The sequence below is a fragment of the Astatotilapia calliptera genome, chromosome 14 (genome assembly GCF_964374335.1).
Source record: "Astatotilapia calliptera chromosome 14, fAstCal68.1, whole genome shotgun sequence".
NCBI lineage: Eukaryota > Metazoa > Chordata > Actinopteri > Cichliformes > Cichlidae > Astatotilapia > Astatotilapia calliptera.
Window position 1 is genome coordinate 8,825,796 of NC_137435.1, and position 18,784 is coordinate 8,844,579.

The 18,784-nt window shown below is 38.5% G+C and overlaps 1 protein-coding gene across 11 annotated transcripts; it reads left to right on the forward strand.

Moving 5' to 3' along the window:
• Positions 1-10,220: 10,220 nt before the first annotated feature.
• LOC113036808 (arfaptin-2-like) lies at positions 10,221-18,297 on the forward strand. Of its 11 annotated transcripts, none has more exons than XM_080289191.1 (10): positions 10,221-10,343; positions 10,690-10,798; positions 11,462-11,570; positions 12,007-12,069; positions 13,003-13,089; positions 13,230-13,330; positions 13,462-13,683; positions 13,757-13,914; positions 14,001-14,175; positions 17,781-18,107. In XM_080289191.1, the coding sequence occupies exons 2-10, from the start codon at positions 10,700-10,702 to the stop codon at positions 17,934-17,936; spliced, it is 1,170 nt and encodes a 389-aa protein (XP_080145317.1). In that variant the 5' UTR covers positions 10,221-10,343; positions 10,690-10,699; the 3' UTR covers positions 17,937-18,107. The 11 variants fall into 11 exon arrangements, with proteins under 11 accessions (XP_080145317.1, XP_080145321.1, XP_026049105.1 ...); XM_026193320.2 differs by having other exon boundaries at positions 10,313-10,602; XM_080289189.1 differs by lacking the exon at positions 10,221-10,343 and adding an exon at positions 10,374-10,514.
• Positions 18,298-18,784: the final 487 nt, after the last annotated feature.

The window sequence follows — 18,784 nt, forward strand, 5'->3', positions numbered from 1 at the left end:
GTAGTTTGAACTTCACGTCTCCTGCCTGGTTTCTGGAATAAGCCCAGCTACTGAGAGCGCTATGAACAAGAGTGGCCTACTTTAAGTGGAAAGTATTTTACCCTCCAGTAACATCTGCTTTCACTTTGATTCCACATCTAAATAGATACTGTCTGTGTTTGAATGATTATGTATTTTACACTGCAATTCACTTCAAAAATATTGACGTTAAGGAGATTTTCTCTCATCATTATAATTTGTTCACTATACACAGTCTGCTTGGATGTTGGAGTACCACACTCAGCATCTCATAAAAGTTATGGCTCATAATTTCAAAACTTTTTACTACTCATAGGAAACCGAAACTTTAAGTTCAGACAAGAATGTAACTGATATCCTGAGAAATTGACTGCTTGTTCCTTTGAGTCCCCTACATTAAAAAAAAAATCTATTTTAGTGTTACCAAAAGAAAAATAAATAACCCACGCCATAAATACACTTTTATCTCATACAGAATTTATGTGTGTCTATGATGGTGCAGTATGGTTGCTGCATAGTACCACAAAGCTCATGCAGACATTCAAGAGCTAATGCACATTAATAAACAATAATTATTAACCAATAGTTTCAGTGTTAAATTTCTTTCTGTCTCCGTGGTGGGAGGTCATATGTGTTATCAGTTATCAGGTATCACTACCTGGCTTGGTTAACAAGTTGCTAGCCTAAACACACACACCTGCCAATTAGTGCTGAGTAACAGACTAATAAAATCCCAGAATTCCACTCACCGAAACTGAAGCACAAACTTCATTGAACAAGCTGTCAACTCAGCAAGCCATAATATGTACCAGAGAATTCTAATAAAAATCTTTCACAAGTTGCCAGCAACACAAATTCAATGAAGAGTTTTAGATCAATGACACCACTTGGTGCTGGTGAGGCCGAGCACATTGTCGCTCCAGTGGCCAGGCCCCATAACTTTATTATAAAAAAATCATATTAGATAAACCGAGTAAATATGACTTCATTTATTGGGGAACAAAAGCTGTCCAAAGCTACCCGGTCCTGTGTGAAAAAGCAATCCCCCTATTTGCCTGACATTGATGTTGTTACTGTAAACCATAATCTGATTCAGTTAACAGAAAATTATCAATTACCTGGCATAAAGTATTTGATTATCTGAACATTTCTTTTTCTTTTCACACATTCTAATCATTTATACGTTTTTGGGTTTTTTTGTAGCACAAACGTTTAAAGGTCAAAACTCACAGCCATTTAATTGATTTTGAAAGAAGAAGGGGTATCTTTTCTCTCTGTCATGTTAGAAGCAATGTCAGAAAAAATGCTTTTGAAATAATTTTATCCATCCGCTTCGTCTTCTCCTTTTCAGGGTCGCTGGAGCTTATTCCAGCTGAAAAAAGGACCATGTTGGATTTACTTAATTCAGTAATGGACATTGGTTGCACACAACTATTTTGCTTTGGCAGAAACTTAAACAACTTAGTTAAATCAACACAACTTATTCATATTCAATAAACCTGTGCATTTTGTGTTGATGAAATGTGACTGAAACATGTTTAGATGAAGTAAGTTGAACTCTTGGATTATTTTAATCGTTCACGATTTTGTCATTTTATTCCAAAACTATTCAATAACTTTTACCCTGATACTACTTGGTCACTTAAATACTACATGTTATCTTCATATTACATACTGTTCAACAAAGTCTAGAGTCTGGTTAACATAAAAAGTAAATGGATTTACAACAACTACTATCCTTCTATCTTTATCCGAGTTGCGGGGGGGGGGGGGGGGGCATAACCCTGAAGTTATAGATTTAAGAGGCAGGGTACACCCTGGACAGCTCATCACATAGAGACAAACAACCATTTGCATTCACATTCATGGGAATCACCAATTAACCTAACCTAACTAATAACTGCATGATTTTTAACTGTGGGAGGAAACCACAATACCCAGAGAGAACCCAGTGCAAATTAGCCAGGCTGCAGATTCGAACCCAGGACCTTCTCTGGACAGGTCGCCAGTCTGTCGCAGGGCTAACACACAGAGACAGACAACCATTCGTGCTCACATTCACACCTATGGGTAATTTGGATTAACAAACTGCATGTCTTTGGATGGTGGGAGGAAACCAGAGTGCCCGGAGGGAACCCACGCAAACACAGGTACAACATGCAAACTCCACACAGAAAGACCCCGGCCTGATGGTGGAATTGAACTCAGGACCTTCTTGCTGCTGCCCTGAAATTATTTTATATTTTCCAAAAATCTTTAAGTAGCCCTTTGTCAGTCTGAAAGAAAACCCATGCCAAAATGTGAAACTGTGCAATAACAGAGTCGTATACATACTTTGATCCTGTATTAATTTGCAAAATAAGAGTTGAACTTTCTAAAGTTGCTAAACGCCACAGTTGTGATGCTCTGCTTTGCAAATTTGTTCTGAAACTTCAAAGAGCATTGTTTAGTATTCAGAGAGTAGGTGGTGAGATGTGATTCAGCCCTTATAGCTCAGGAAAGTAAAATAGGATCAGTCTTCTCTTACAAATAATGCGCTTGGTTCCAAAGGTTAGCACCTTATCTTTGTCATCTAATGCATCTTTACAGAGTTTTAAATGCCTGAATAAACAAAGCTCCTCAATGCATCCAATGTGATTCAAAACACATGCTAGAAACACTTTGTTTAAACCACAACTGTCTAATTTACACTGTCAGTCAGATTTAATTATTATTTGGAAAAAACAAAACAACCAAACAGAAAAACAAAAAAAAACCTTTTCCACAAATGTACTCCTGCTGCATGGTGAATTCCTCATTTGTGACATGGTTTTTGCCCTTTCAAATAGTGTTGTGTGGGTAAAAAATATAAAATACACATAATCGGGTGGTTAGCATGCTCGGATACAGCTCAACATGAAAGAATGGAAAGACATACGTGGAGCTTTCACATGTTTGTTTTTGCTCCTGTGGGTTTTAGGAATCAGTGGGGGGCCCACAATCAACTCAGTATTTTTTTATTATCTCTTATAGTGCCCAGTTGTGATTTCTACTTATCTCCTTTTGAAATGTCTTCTCTTCAGAAGATACACAAAATATTTCAGGCACAAGTCTCACCACATTTACATATCACTTTGAAGTCTGCGCGACACTCAAAATGTACTCCGCCTCATGAAAAGTGTATAAACCTTGCATAAGGTGCTGAGTTGAGCCATTAACCACTGTGGCCACATCTGTGAAGCAGCTTATACCTTAATGAGTGACAGAGTTACAGTAATATTTAGTGTGTAGCTTTGGAAATTATACCAGTTTCAGGGGACTCTGGGGTTTAAACTCAAGGTGACAGAGGGTAAAACTGTTGTTAACTCACAAATGTCACTTGGCTGCATGTCTGTTTTACCGTATCTCGCCTGCTGCTGTGATTTAATACGCAAGACACATGCAGGTGTTGTTCCACTTACTGCATGCCAGAGGAATCATGTCCCGAGCGATAAGCAAAAGGAGAAAAAAACATGCTAGATACACAGCGGGCTTCTTTATGTGATGTTTACAGAAGATATTTTATGCAATATGCATGAGGAAAATTTCATTGATTAGTTTCTTTATGTCTATTAGCAAAAAAAAAAAAAAAAGGCTAGTGTGACCATGGGAATCAGCCTTAGCAGGACTAAAGGCAGTTTATTAGGTACACCTGTTTAACTGCTCATAAAAGCAATCATCTATTCTGTCAATCTCATGGTAGCAGCTCAGCACAATTAGGAAATGGTCAAGACGGCCTGATGAAGTTCGCACTGAGCATCAGAATGGGGAAGAAAGGTGATTTAAATGATTCTGAACATGGCATTGTTGTTATTGTCAAACGGGCTAGTGTGAGTATTTCAGAAACTGTTTATCTATTTGGATTTTCCCACACAAATATCTCTAGAGAATGGTCCAAAAATGAGAAAATATCCAGTGAGTGTCAGGAAACTGAGGCTACAATTCACACAGACTGACCAAAAAATTTGTCAATAAAAGATTGGAAAAATGTTGCCTAGACTGATGAGTCTTGATTTCTGCTGCAACTTTCAGATGGTAGGGTCAGAATTTGGCATAAAAAAAGAAATCATGGATTGCTCCTGCCTTGTTTCAAGGTGTTAGGCTGGTAATACTACTGCAGCGATGAAGAGGATATTTTTCTGTCACACTTTGGGCCCAACTGAACATTATTTGATTGTCACAGCTTACCTGAATATTCTTGCCGACCATGTCGCTCCTTTTATGAGCACAGTGCACTCATGGCTACTTCCAGTAGGAGTTCTTTATACTTCATTGGTCTCCAGTCCAATAGAGCACCTTGGAGATAAAGTTGAACGAAAGATTTGTATCACGGATGTGCAGCCCACAAATTTGCAACTGCATAAAAATATGTACCAATATCTCCAGCATCTTATTGGATCTTAGCCATGAAGAATTTAGGCAATTCTGAAGGGGTCCCACCTGGTACTAGGATGATGTATATATTAAAGTTTCTTGTGAATGTATATAAGAGTAAGATATATTCTTATTTGGAGAAAAAACATGAAGCTACAGAAAGAAAAATGAGTCAAAATTGGAAGCCTGCAACAGAAAATTGCATGACAAAGTAAGTAAACAGTATAAAGAAACCAAACATGGCCTTTCGTGCATTTTCTAACCACAGCTTCTGTATACTAACCAAAGGTAGCATTCGGGAAAACAAATAACTACTTTAACACTTCAGTGAAAATGCCAACAAGCCCTTGTGGGATTTACGATTCTTAAATTGCCCTCTCGGTTTATTTGCGGCCTCTGACTGGTTGTCCTCTGATTATGCAGGTGAATATAATTAAAAACATCAGAGCAATAGCTAACCCTGTATTTTACAGGGACCATCGCTCTCACGCCTCACACTCACGTCAAGTAGCAAATTGCCAGAGAATGGTTATAGAGAAGAAAAACTATGCCTTGAAAGACTGAATATAGCCTTTTAAAATCCTACTTTTAAAATCTTCTAGATGTCAAAGTAAATAATTCAATTAAGCTTGTTTTTGTTTTTCTAGTCATGTGCTAAAATATGACTTTCTTCAGTTGTTTGGGAAATGAATAATATTTTCAAAAATGCTCTTGACAGCTCTGTGTTTATTCTTACATGAAAGCCTTCAAAAACAGGAGGCAGGAGGAACAAAGAGTCTTTCAGTAATAATTCATGTAAAAACATCTGTCAGTCAAAATAATGTTTCTCGTCTTTAGAAATTGGACGTATCGCTCTAAAACATATTCACACGGAACCATATCTGTTTTTCTTTGTAACTGAAACCATAAATTTATAATTACTCTGAGCGCAATATTCAGTAAAGTGAAAGCATATAAATATTTATTGTTCTTGATTATGTGTTGCCTTCTCAGACAATCTATAACTGACATTTACAGCATCCAAGGACCCATTACGATGATGAATTGCTCTGTCTCTGAGAGAGCATTGACTGAATCGCCAGTTGGGAAAGAGGTTGATAGACTGTTTGAAATGGCACATTAAATATACTATAAAAATCACTTCCATATGTTCTATAATGTAAGAATTGAGCAATGTTTGTAATTCCCATGAATTAAAGATGCAGGCAGCACTACTTTCCGTTGTTTTCTTGGATCTCCTGTATCACTCTACTCTTGTTTTCTGCTGTAGAGCACAGGAGACTGTGTGAGGATGAATTTCCCTACCAACATCTGGAAGCATGCTTAATGATCATTAAAAACAAGATGAACTATTCTCTAAAATGACAGGGGGAGGGGTGCACTGTGGTTTAGGTCTCACGCTCTCCTCACATACATAAGCTGCCTTTGTGACATGCTCTACCGTCTCAGTGGGAACCCCGCCTGAGACCTTTAAAATTTAATTTGGCCTTGTTCTAAATTTATAGGCGACACTAAATTTACATTCACGTCTGTGAGAATTCGGTGTTCTGAAATTTCTATCCAAGGAAGGGTTTGAGTATAGATGGAAGTCTGACAACTGGTATAAACCCCCCACTGCTGCCTTGTTAAAATGTAAAACTCTCACGAAGCTACATCTGTGGAGTTTATAACATTAAAATGCTGAAACGTGAGAGAATTTGTGATTAAACTCTGCTTTAATTTGCCTTAATTACATCTCAAAATGACTAACTGCTGCACCTAATCTCTTTTACTTCCACTCAAAAAACAAAACAACTCATTTTAAAAGTCAAGTTTCAGCAACCGCACACTGTTTGTGGCCCATGAATAATGTGCAGGTCAAAGGTACCTATGCTAAAGGATGTTGAGTCAGTCACTCTTTTCAAATGGGAAGCCAAAACATACCCATTCAATTATTCACTCAAACTAAAAGAAAAAAGGAAAAAAAGAAAAAAAATAGTAGCTGGCTAACCATGAAAATGTTTAGCAGTGTACCTTTTGTTAAAAATAATACATTCATCTCTTATAGGTACTGACCTACAAGACACGTGTATATTTGTAGTTTTATGACTCAAAACATGCAGTTGTATTGGGTCACCATGTCAACAGTATGTACTGTAGATCTGTTAAGCTGCTGTCAATTAATCTTTGCTTTCCATCTTTCAGTGGCTTCACCAGATAAAGTAACGTTCTCAACAGAAGATATGAAGACATGTTGTCCTGAGGCGTATGCCAGGAATAAACACATTTGACACAGCTATGCTCCTCGACCAAACCTAAAGCTCCAGTTGGAGATAACGGGTATCGTGATGGTGGTTATCAACTGTCTCCATTAAGCTGGGCTCTCTGCATCAGCACGCTCATATAAAAAGGGTGGTTTCACGGGTCAGATGGCTCTACTTCTGCGCAAAATGATCTGTCTGAGTGCTGCCTACCCCAATCAAAGACATCCTTGGATGATTATGATGATAAAACAGTGATTAAAAATCTATAAAGAAGATTAAAAAAAAAGATAACATTAAAATGCAACACTGTTGTAAAAATGACAAGAGATTAATGCTACAGAAAATCCTTAATCTGTTAGTGCACAGAGCGGTAAAATAAACATTTTAATTACAGGTAATCATTTATTGCTGAGTGGGCTCCTGTTTATTTCTAAGGTGTGGCTGCACATTAGAGCTCTGAAATTTTAAACTGGAGAAATTCAGACGTTAAAGGTTAATGTCCCGTAGCCTAATAAAGGATATTACTTTAGTTAGTCAGCAGATCAAAGGGAAATTAATTTTTTGGTTGACCAGGCAGATTGGTGACCTGTCCAGGGTGTACCTGCCACTCTCCCTATGGCAGCTGGGATTGGCTCCAGCTGGATTTGGATCAACAGAAGAGGATGTGCCTTATGTACAATTCCAGCAATGTAACACAGACTAAGCAGCAGATTATAATAAGTATAAAAACATTTGTACATTTTCTGCTTCACCAAATTAATACATGAAAACGACCCATGACAATGCCACACACAGTTTGTGCATCATTCAGCGGCTTTAATGATTTGACAACGAATTTCACTTAAAACATGCTTTAAATGAAAGGATCAACGAAAATCTGGTGCTTCCAGCCAATCTTAAAACAAAATTCTGAACATAACCTTCTCCTGACCAGGTTATATGGTCAGAGTAAGTTACCATGGTGATTCAGCCAGGTATAGAGGCACTTTCATGACACAGATCCCTGTGGCTTTCAGCTTGACATAGCTTGCTAACCCACTAATCTCATTTGGTAGCACGCCCCTCTAGTGTGAAAGGAAGACAAAAAACATTTGTAATTTTTCTTTTACAAAGTATCTAAAACTATAAACATAGTATGCTTATTATACTTAGAATAGCTAAGTATACTACTATAGAGAGGGACTATGAGAGTTGTGAAAAGGATCCAAATATAGAACACCGATAACTGGCTTGCAAATGATTGGACAAAGACAAGTGATATTGCAGTGAGACAATACTGGGAATAAGGCACAGGTAAGACTATCAACAATAGTTGAAAACAATGAGGGTGGGGCCAACAATCATAGGAAAGACAAGGACAGGAAATATAACTAGGGCAAAATACATGATAACCTTTACAGTAAAACATGGGGCCTGAGGACTAACACTTAACAAGAGCTGCAAAAGAATAATACATTTGGTTAAGGAGGGTTCCTAACTCAGTAGGACCCAGCCAGAAGTAATTGTCTGTCAGCCATAATAAATGAAGGTCTTTAAATGCTAAGGAAAGGTGCTTTGATGCCTCCTATATTACCCCCTTTGAGAAAAGGACACACTGGCCCATCCTTTATGAATGGAAAGGAAATAAATTTCTTTCTTTTTTGTGTGCTTTTCATTTATATCACCTGCATGAAACAACTGTGTAAGAACATACTGGTGTGAAGTCAGATTTTGTAGTCTTTAATTAATATGACAGACATCAGCTGTCACATCATTAATGAGTATAGTGTAACAACAGTTGGATTCTCTGCATAACACCCTTATTTTTCCTAAGTCTTCATGAATTCTCTTCCACATTCCTCCTAGACCTCACTGATGTTTTCCATCAGGTCTAGGTTAAGGAAAAGCAGGTAGGAGGTAAGTCGAACGTACCCATGTTGTTAAAGAGGAGAACGCAGGAAGACAAAAGCACTAACAGAGAGATGAGACACAATGAGACAAGAGAAGGAAACACTGAGGGCTCTGCAAACACAAAAAAGCCATAACAATAACAAATGAAAGCTGGAACCAAAACTGAGCATTATCACAAGAACTGAAACTCCTCCTATGACTATGACACATTCATTTTTCCATTTCTGGAAGACACACTGGTCTGAGCTCACCTTCTTTTCCCAACTGTGACTATACAGATGCAATAGGCAGAAACACTGATATGCTTTGTTTGGAGTCGAGGTTTAGTTAGTTTGATCATTATGTTCAGTTTATTATTGCACTACTGCAACCTGGAACACATCCCTTCGTTCAAAGCCACTATTTAAAGTTTGTGATAACTCTGCTCAATGTGTATTTATGATGCACATCAGAAAAGTGACTTCCGGTTTCAGGACCGCATGCAGGGCAGTTTTGCTGAATGCATGATTAATGGGACCACATCAAAAACTGTCTTAACTTTTCACACATGGCTGACTGCAATGTGGCATGGTCATGCTTGACAGATTGTCAGTTTTTGAAATACAAAAGTTTATGTAGGCAGAATTTCAACTGCAGTTTTGTGTATCTGGGGCAGGGATAAAAGGCTCACCTATACCGTTTGACCATCTTGACCTCGAGATTCCACCATGGTTCTACATACATCTAGTTCGTTTTGGACATGGGATGACATGATTGAGAATGTTTGAGGAAACAAGAAAATATACTTGGTGCAGCACGCAGTAGTCCAAGATGGTGCTAAAATAATATTAATTTGGAAGGAGAATCAAAGGCGGAGCACATACCCATGCCAGTCAAATCACTGCTGACAAGTGGATTGTTGATTAGGGGGGGGGGGACATGCATAACCTACATGATTTGCCATTTTGCCTGCTTTGATCCTAGAAATGCGCTTGTCAAATTCATGCTGTGTAGAATACTGAAAACGAAGGAGGAGATTTTTAGAAGTCTGGAAAATATGTCACTTGTAGGTAATCAGTGCATGGAGGAAAATTAACCATTAGGAATACATTGTGAGCGTGTGTGAAGGGTTGGTGCTCTGCTTCGAGCCGGAATAATTACAGAAAAACTTCTACATTTGGAGGCCATGTGCACTTTGCTTGAGTCCCTGATTGAAATAAATGAGGCAAATAATTGGAAGTGCGGCCAGTTTGCTAGGGTGAGGTCTATCTCAAAGCCTTTCACAACTCAAAACAAACGACTGTATTTATACAGTTTGATTTCAGGAGATATTGCAATCAATGGAACGATTAAGATGTAACAACCTAGGCTTTAATGATTAATACTCACAACATTTGAGGGACCAGAGCCATATTACTGATTGAGTTACTCTAGATTTGCCATGTTCTAGTTTCTCTCTACTGGGCCGTGAAGTGCTACTGACATCTTCAGGAGAAATCAGGTACTGCAGGTCAGAGGAAAACGCTACGTCAGCACCGTACGACGTGGAAGATGGGGGAGGCTTGACGACGATGATACGTTATTATTCTTCAAAATAAGAGCATCAAATTACAGTATCCCTCTCAGCCTGCTTTTTGACACATAAAGTACATTTAAAAACATACATTGTGCATTTCACTTGAAGCACAGTGCTTTTAAATGGAACCTAATGTGACGCACAACAAAAATAAAAATCACGAAAACCTTTATTCCGAAGTCGTACTATTAAAGCTGCGACCTGGCTGGATGCAGGGATTTTCTGTCTGAATTCTATGGAAGCAGGTAGATGATCATGTGAACGATTCAGGATGAGTAATCATGGATGTAGTATGGGATACTAAGTAAAAACAGCGGTGCCTCCGTTTAATTTATGTTGTATTTCAAGGCTACTGCCCGCGCGACTTGTTTAGTCTTTCTGGCGACTGACACTTGGCTCCAGTCTCAGCTACAGTGGTGAGGATTTGAAGCTAGCTGTCAGGTAGTAGCCCACTAGCAAGCCACATCAGCACCGTTGCTATTGGTCAATCACGTTAGCATCAGTGTAAGCCAGCTGTTATTCTGTGTCGATGTAGGCTAGCATTGTTCTGTTTTTCTCCCCCAGCTTTATGTGCTATTGTCTTTCTTGCAGAGATTTCATTATGGCAGACAGTATCATGAGCAAGGCTGCAACCATGGAGATCCCCATTAACAGCAATGGAGACACAGGCACTCTCCCAGAGGATGACAGTCTGGAGCAGGTCAGTGATGCTTCATCTCACCTCACTCACTGTGGAAATGAATAATGCTATTTTGCTTATAACAGTATCTAGTTTCCCTAAATTTTGCGTGATTGTACAGTTCATGGCTGGTTAGGCCAAATGTTACCCTACCATGTAAAGGCCTGTAGCTAGGGACAGTAGATGTGTACCTCCAACCCGATAACGTTGAATCGTTCAGAGCACCTACAGGAGGAAACTGTGACATAAATGAGCGTTTGTATGACAAACTGTCAGTAAAATTAAAAGGTTGGTGCACCATTTGTAAAGCCCATTGGGATTAAGAAAGCTACACCAGCAATGACATTAGTAGCATTAGAATAAGCAATACTGAGGCCTCTATAATGAAATGTATGACTACTACAAGTAATATTATTATTTTTAGCTCATAATCAAATGTTTTGTATGTTATCTGTCTGCACGTCAGCTTTACAAAAAATAGATTCTGTTCATTTTAACTAAAAGTTATGGATGACATACATTTATGTTTATGTTTAAGATTACTGCTTTGTGGGTCTGACCAAGATAAATAAAATTACATTGTTTCATAAAATGATCAAGTGTGCTCAGCATTTTTGTGCACCTTAACATCCATGCAGATACTTTGAAAAAGCTAATAAATTGTGTTTATCTGTTTTAACTCAGGATCTGCAGCAGGTGATGGTGTCTGGACCCAACCTGAATGAAACCAGTATTGTCTCTGGAGGTTATGGAGGACCTGCAGGGGGCATCATCCCAACCAGCAGTATCAAAGGTACTTTTAGCAAACCATGCTTCCATTCTCTGCAGGTATTGCTTTGTTGTTTATTCTTCTAAGTAATATCTGCAGGGATATTACAAATTTAAAGGTGCATTAAGTACAAGTTGCTGTTCAGTAAGTAATTTTCATGCTAAAACGCACACATCAGTTGAACAGGATTTTTAATAAGTACAGTTGACCCGGCAACTCCTTTTCCAGGGGCTGACAGACACAAATACCCTTAAAGATATTTTGTTTCACGATGTTCTGGCTGTTGTTAGATAAAGGCTGTGTCAGAGATCAGTGCTTGTACTGTCTTTCAGTTACTGAAAGAGGTTGATACTTAGTGCATCTTTTAAGAAACAATAGCAGGAGCTTTTCTTTGTGTGTCACAAGAGAGCTGCTGACCTGCAGTCTCCTGGTTTATGTCACAAACATCCATATTCCTTAGGACCCGCAGTTTACTTCAACCCCGAGTATCTGGACAGAAGACAAGCCCCTGCACCAGGACCAGGTGGCTGTGTATTCTAATAACCCCTTTCTTTCTTATTTAACCTTGATATGTTGGTCTTATTTGCCCCCTTGTAAGAGGTTTTGAGGCTTGATGAGCGGACTTGTATGTAACCTTGCTTGTACCTACCGAACTCTGCCACTGAACAGCTTCAGCAAGAAGTAATGTTTTGGCACCTTTCAAAAATAGGAATGAACTAACCAGATATTACAGGGCTGTCACATTCAATGTTGTGTTGATGTCTAAAAAAAAATCTGTTCTGTTCTGTACTTTGAAATGCACTTTGACCATTTTGCCAGTACTTGCATCTCATCCCATGAATTTCATTTTCATCTTCTTTTTTTAATGCTTTTATTGTGCATGTGAAGCCTGCCTGGTGGATTATTATTTACTTCAAAACCCCTCTAACCCTGCTCTTTATGTGTCCTCCACTGCAGAGCATAACAGTTTTTAAGCTCCTTTTGGACTTTCACTCCTTTTCCGTGGGTGGCTTCATGTCTGAATGCACAGCATATAGCAGCGCACTTTCTTCATGATCATTTACAAATCAAAGAAAGTGCACAGATTTACACATGTTGTGTGAATGCAGTATGTCACATTTCATGACTTAAGTACCACTGACACAGGATTGATCTGGATATAAGAGCATTGTGTAACATAATATCCAGTCCAGTTACCATGGTTATTTCTACAAATATTGTGGGAATGCTTGAAGATTCACACAGAAGCTACCTATGTCTGAATGACTGAATTACTTCAACAGATTAATGAAGCCAGCAATTCTACAAATCCCATGTCAGAAAGGGGCTTCGGTCTTCATGCTCTGCTGTTCTGCGGCATATCTCACTCCCAAGCTGCTCTGGCATGTTTCACTACAGTCATTTTTACATGTCTTCCTCTCATTCTTACTCTATATCACCGGCATGTTCATTTCAGACATTCGCATGAAATCCAGGGGTGTTAACTTGCCTAAAAGTCAATCTGCAGCAAGTCGACTTGCCCACCACACAGAGCAGCATCCAGGTATCACCATGCTCATCACCCTGTCCACACTGTCCTCACTTATTTTCTGTAAACCACTGCCTTAAAAACTTCTCCTCATAGAAGAAGCTCCAGTACTGTGTACACTGTGTGTTTATTTCTAGCTTTTATGTTCTTTTTAGGGTCGTCGAACCATAACACAAATTCAACTGAAGAAGTTTCTCGTGGTGTAGCAGTGGAGAAACTGGACAGTGTGAAGAAATGGGGCATAAACACGTACAAGGTATTCTGCACTATGTGTGCATGCTGTGTTTTTAAAATGGAATAGATATGCTTGGATATGTCTGTGTTCCAAAGACTACATCAGGTTGCGTTGACACCGTGTGCTGTTCTCTGTTCATATTCATTGCGCAGTGTACAAAGCAGATGTTCTCAGAAAAGTTTGGCCGAGGCTCACGGACAGTAGACCTGGAACTTGAGGCTCAGATTGACGTGTTAAGAGACACGAAGAGCAAGTATGAAAACATCCTAAGACTGGCCACCGCTCTCACCGATCACTTTCAAAGAATTGTGCAGACGCAGCAGGCTCTAGGAGATGCCTTCACTGACCTCAGCCAGAAGTCCCCAGAGTTGCAGGTATAGTATTGCAGAATCTCCCCATATGACATGTCATGACATTGGCAGGTAAAACCTCTGTATTTCTCTGCAGGATGAGTTTGGGTATAATGCAGAAACACAAAAGCTGTTGTGTAAGAATGGCGAGGCTCTGCTTGGTGCCATCAACTTCTTCGTATCCAGTGTCAACACACTGGTCAACAAAACAATGGAAGATACTTTGATGACGATTAAGCAGTACGAAAATGCAAGGTATTGAACTACTAAGATGTACAACCATTAAGTGGTTAAACTTAATGGTTGCCTAGAAAATAATTCAGTCTTGTGTTTGTGTTCAGACTTGAGTTTGATGCCTATCGCTCTGATCTGGAGGAACTGAGTTTGGGACCAAGGGATGCAGCTGGCGTGGTTCGCATTGAGATGGCTCAGCATGAGTACCAGATCCACAGAGACAAATATGAAAGGCTGCGTAGTGATGTCACCATCAAGCTTAAATTCCTGGAAGAAAACAAGGTTCAGATTACAGTCTAGTTTTATTCTTGAAATCCCTGCATGTTTAAAGAGTGCAGTCCTCTGAATTATTATTCTTTTTAGCTCTAGTAGTGAAAGATAGTGATATAAGTATAACTTCTTCACTTTTTTGGGCAATGTTGGCACTTTTTTCCCCCCTCAGATTTCCTCGTTACACTGCACATGCAGGTTTTATGTCCCAGACCATTTCAATTAATTTGGGTATTTTTTTTTAAGTCATTATCTAAAGAAGTGCTTAAAGCATTTCAAGATCGCTGCTGAATAGCAAGCCTTGCTTCTAGGAGATAATCCCAGTGTCCACACTCAGAGACTTACCAACTTTGTGGCACATTTGTGCTAAAGCCTTTGAGGGCTTAAGGCTGCCCCACTGTCAAATCAAGCGCATGAGGGCTCTCTGGCAGATTTCTTGAGGTCTTATGCATACTTTCTGAATTTCTGCAGACTATACCTAAGGGTACCTTTAGGTTAAACTTAAAAAGAAAAGTATGAGGAAACAACAAACAGACACACAGGACCAGGCAACCCAAAGGTTGCAATAATATTTAGATTTAAATCAGGGCAGTACAACCTCTCCTTTATTGCACACAAATTTAATTCATTAATCTTTTTTATAGTGTTTAAAATGCTGTCCCATTCCTTTTTTCATACCATTTTTATTCCTTGTGAAATTACACACTCAGGCTCTGCAGTTTTGCTTGCAGGTGATGACATTTACATTTTTGAGGGTTGAATACTTAGGAAGGGTACAGGGACTGGTTTTGGCTCCAGTGATTTTTACCTCCAATCATGCAGCATTGGTAACCACATGACATCAGTGTTGTTGACATCATTGTGGTTTCACATGAAGCAAAGCCTAGATTAAACCACACCCAAAGTCAGGGTTCATTCATGGATGATGTGGTTTTGAAACAGGCTAGGCACTTGCAAACATTAAGGGCACAAACAACTGCCTTTAGCAGTATGATATGCCTCCTTAAAAACAGCTGGTCGTAATAGTTTTGAGATGGTCATTCTGAACGTGGAAAAAAAACACAAAAAAAACCCCAATCATATTTAAAATATAATACTAAAATACTGTGTCTTGCCAATGCCTCTTCTAAGTTGCTTGAAGGATACCCATGTTACTGTGTTGAGTGAGCACAGTGTTGAATATAACTGCTATCATTATACAGCAAAAAGAAGGAATCTTTTGCATTTCTGCTACTTTCAAGGTAAAACCTCAATTAGAACTTATATTAGCAGAAAAAAGAGCTGCCCTTGCCGAGAGACTTAATCTCTCTAGTGTGTGCCTGCATCTGCCCAGGGGCCTCCTCTTGACAGGAATGACTAAAGCATCTCAACTATGAGATGTCCTAGTTGGATGCCCAAACGTCCTTAACTGGCTCCTTACTTGGAGGAGTGAAAGTAAAGCAAAGTAAAATTGAATATATAGCACCTTTAAAGATAAATATCACAAAGTGCTTCATCACAAAAACATAAAGTAAGTTTAAAAATGAGTTTTTAGCTGCTTTTTAAAAGAGACCACAGAGTCCACAGATCTTAAGCTCAGTGGGAGAGAGTTCCCAGTGTCTGGGGAACACTGCTGAAAAACCTCAGTCGCCTTTAGTTCTCAGTCTTTTGTGAAGCAAAACCAATAGACCCTGATCACATGACCTCAGAGACCTGCTGGTGATGTATGAATGTAAAATTTGACTCATGTACACTGATGCTTGATCATGCAGAGCTCTAAAAGTCAGCGCTAGAATCTTAAAGCGCACTCTGAAGGTTAATGGCGAGCCAGTACAACTGAATTAGTATCAGTATGACATTTGAGTACTTGGAAGACTCAGTCAGCAGTGTTGTAGCTGCATGCTGAGCAAGCTGCAGACATCTCCGGGAAGATTTGTTGAAACAAGTAAACACCGAATTGCAAAAATCTAAAAGTGATGAAATAAAGGCATGAGTATGAATTTCCAGTTTAGAGCCTGAACGACTGAAACTCACCTGGGAAATTTTTCTCAACTGGTAAAAGCAAGAGCGAACCACGTCAGCTTCCAGGGACAAAGCTGAGTCAAAAATGACCTCAAGGTTCCTGATGGAAGATTTATCAGATGTGACAAGGGGACCTAGAATCTCCATTACCTTAAGCACAGATCTGACAGGGGCACAAACAAGGACTTCTGTTTCCTCTTCAGTAAGCTGGAGAAAATTGCCATCCATCCAACCTTTAATACAGTCTAATCATTTATGCAAGATGTCTAAGTCACAGTAGAAACATCTTGGGCTTAGAAGAGATATTTAACTGAAAGTCATCTGTGTAGCAGTGACAATAAATGTCATTTAAAAGTGCTCAAAATATGCTGAAGATGGAACAGATAGACAAAATAAGAGCTCCATAACAGAACCTCGTGACACACAGTAGACAAGAGAAGTGGAGAATCATGTCATGGTCAGCAGTATCAAAGGCAGAGGTCAGGTCCAGCATCAGCAAAACAACATTCTCCTGCATCGCTTTGCATAGAAATGTCACTGGAGACTAAAGAGAGCTGTTTTGGTGGAATGAGCTCTATGAAAGCCAGATTTAAATGTACCAAGAATGCTGCATTTGTCTAAAAGAGATGTATGCTACTTGGTCTCAACCTTTTCTAAACTGCTACCAATAAACAGTCATTTTTAGATTGGTGTATAACTTTGAGGATGAGAAGAGTCAATTTTTTATTTTATTTTTATTTTTTTTAAGAGATTGAATGGCATCTTTCTTAAAATAAGCAGAGACTCGGCCGAAGAGCAGTGGAGCACTAGTTATATAGAGCACACGGGGGCCGATAGACTGAAAGACAGTTTTGAACAAAGATGCAGGTAAAATGTTGAGGATGCTTCGAATCAGCTACTATAAATAGTGGCTCAAATTAGTGACCCATATTTTAGAACCCAGCAACTCTCCAGAAGAAGCTAATTTCTGCTACTTGTATTCACAGTCTCCCTCTTTCAGTCAATACTCCGAGGTTGGGTCCCTAGGTAAGGGTGGAAATGCACATCGATAGCTTTGCTTTCACACTTAGATCTCTCTTTACCACAACAGACTAATACGGCGTCAATCTCCTGCACTACTCTTTCCTCACTCATGAACAAGACTCCAAGATACTTAAAACCACAGGGCCTGGATGGGCACAGCCCAAAAGCAGTACATCAGCAATCCCTCCTGTGGGGCCATCACTTGCAGAAAGGGGCTGTAGGAGTTCGGTGTTTTGTGGATCAGACAGTAGTTGTGGTGAAGGTCCTGGCACTCTGATCCCTGGTTAATAAATCTGGCTTTAGGAAAATGAAATGTCACTCATGACAAGAACTGTTAAAAAAACATGGAAATTCTTGCCAGATAAATGTAAAATAGCAAATAAATTCAAGTTAAACTTAAGATAGTATTTTCTGAGATCTTTAAAACGGCCTGCTTGACTCCTGAGAATAGGCTTCAGAGGAATGTGCAAGTTATTTTTAGGAATGTATTCCGAGCAGTTGGTGATCCAAATAAATGTCTGCAGGCTGTGCTTTCATGTAAACACCTGAAACCATGTTTGTAATGTCATTTTCTCTCCTCTCTTTTCTTCTAGGTGAAGGTGATGCACAAGCAGCTGCTTCTCTTCCATAATGCCATCTCCGCTTATTTTGCTGGCAACCAGCAGCAGTTAGAACAAACTCTTATACAGTTCAATGTAAAGTTAAAGCCCCCAGGATCAGATAAGCCATCGTGGCTGGAGGAGCAGTAATATGCATCCAGGGTTCAGCATTTTGACATGTACAGTTTCATGCTGGCATTGTGGTTAGATGGCGAATTTAAATGGATAAAGGAGTATATTGTAGAATAAGTAGCAGCCAGATATAGCTCTTTTGTAATGTTTTTCAGTATGATTTATTACATAGATGGACAACTTTTTAAGTTCTTATGTTGTTTTATGTTAAATCACAAAATTACCCCATGTTATTTTCTTACTCTTTAGTTAGCACAATCATTTCCATCTCTTATATATGTACAGGATAGTCAACTATTGTCGAGATTCTCCTTTGCAGTTTGCACATGCATTATTTTGATGTATTTGTATTGTTGTGTAAGGTTCCCTTTTAATATTTCAGTGTACATCAAATAGGAGGAATTCTTAAAAAAAATAGCAAGTCAGCAGGGTACTGCTACAATGTTCAGAAATTATATTTATTTTCCTTATGCACATGTGATCATGAGATCAATTTTAACACTTTTGAGTCAAACACATCAGAATATAGATTCATGTTTCTACTGTCACTGTTAAAATCCCTGCCTGAATGGTCAGTTTACAGTTTCTGTAGAAGGGGAATATATATATATATATATATATATATATATATATATATATATATATATATATATATATATATATATATATATATATATATATATATATATATATATATATATATATATATATATATATATATATATATATATATATATATATATATATATATATATATATATATATATATATATATATATATATATATATAATTTAGCAAACATGATTTTTCTCTAACCTAATATACAGTCATAATTATTTTACACCTAAATTTTGGATACAGTGTT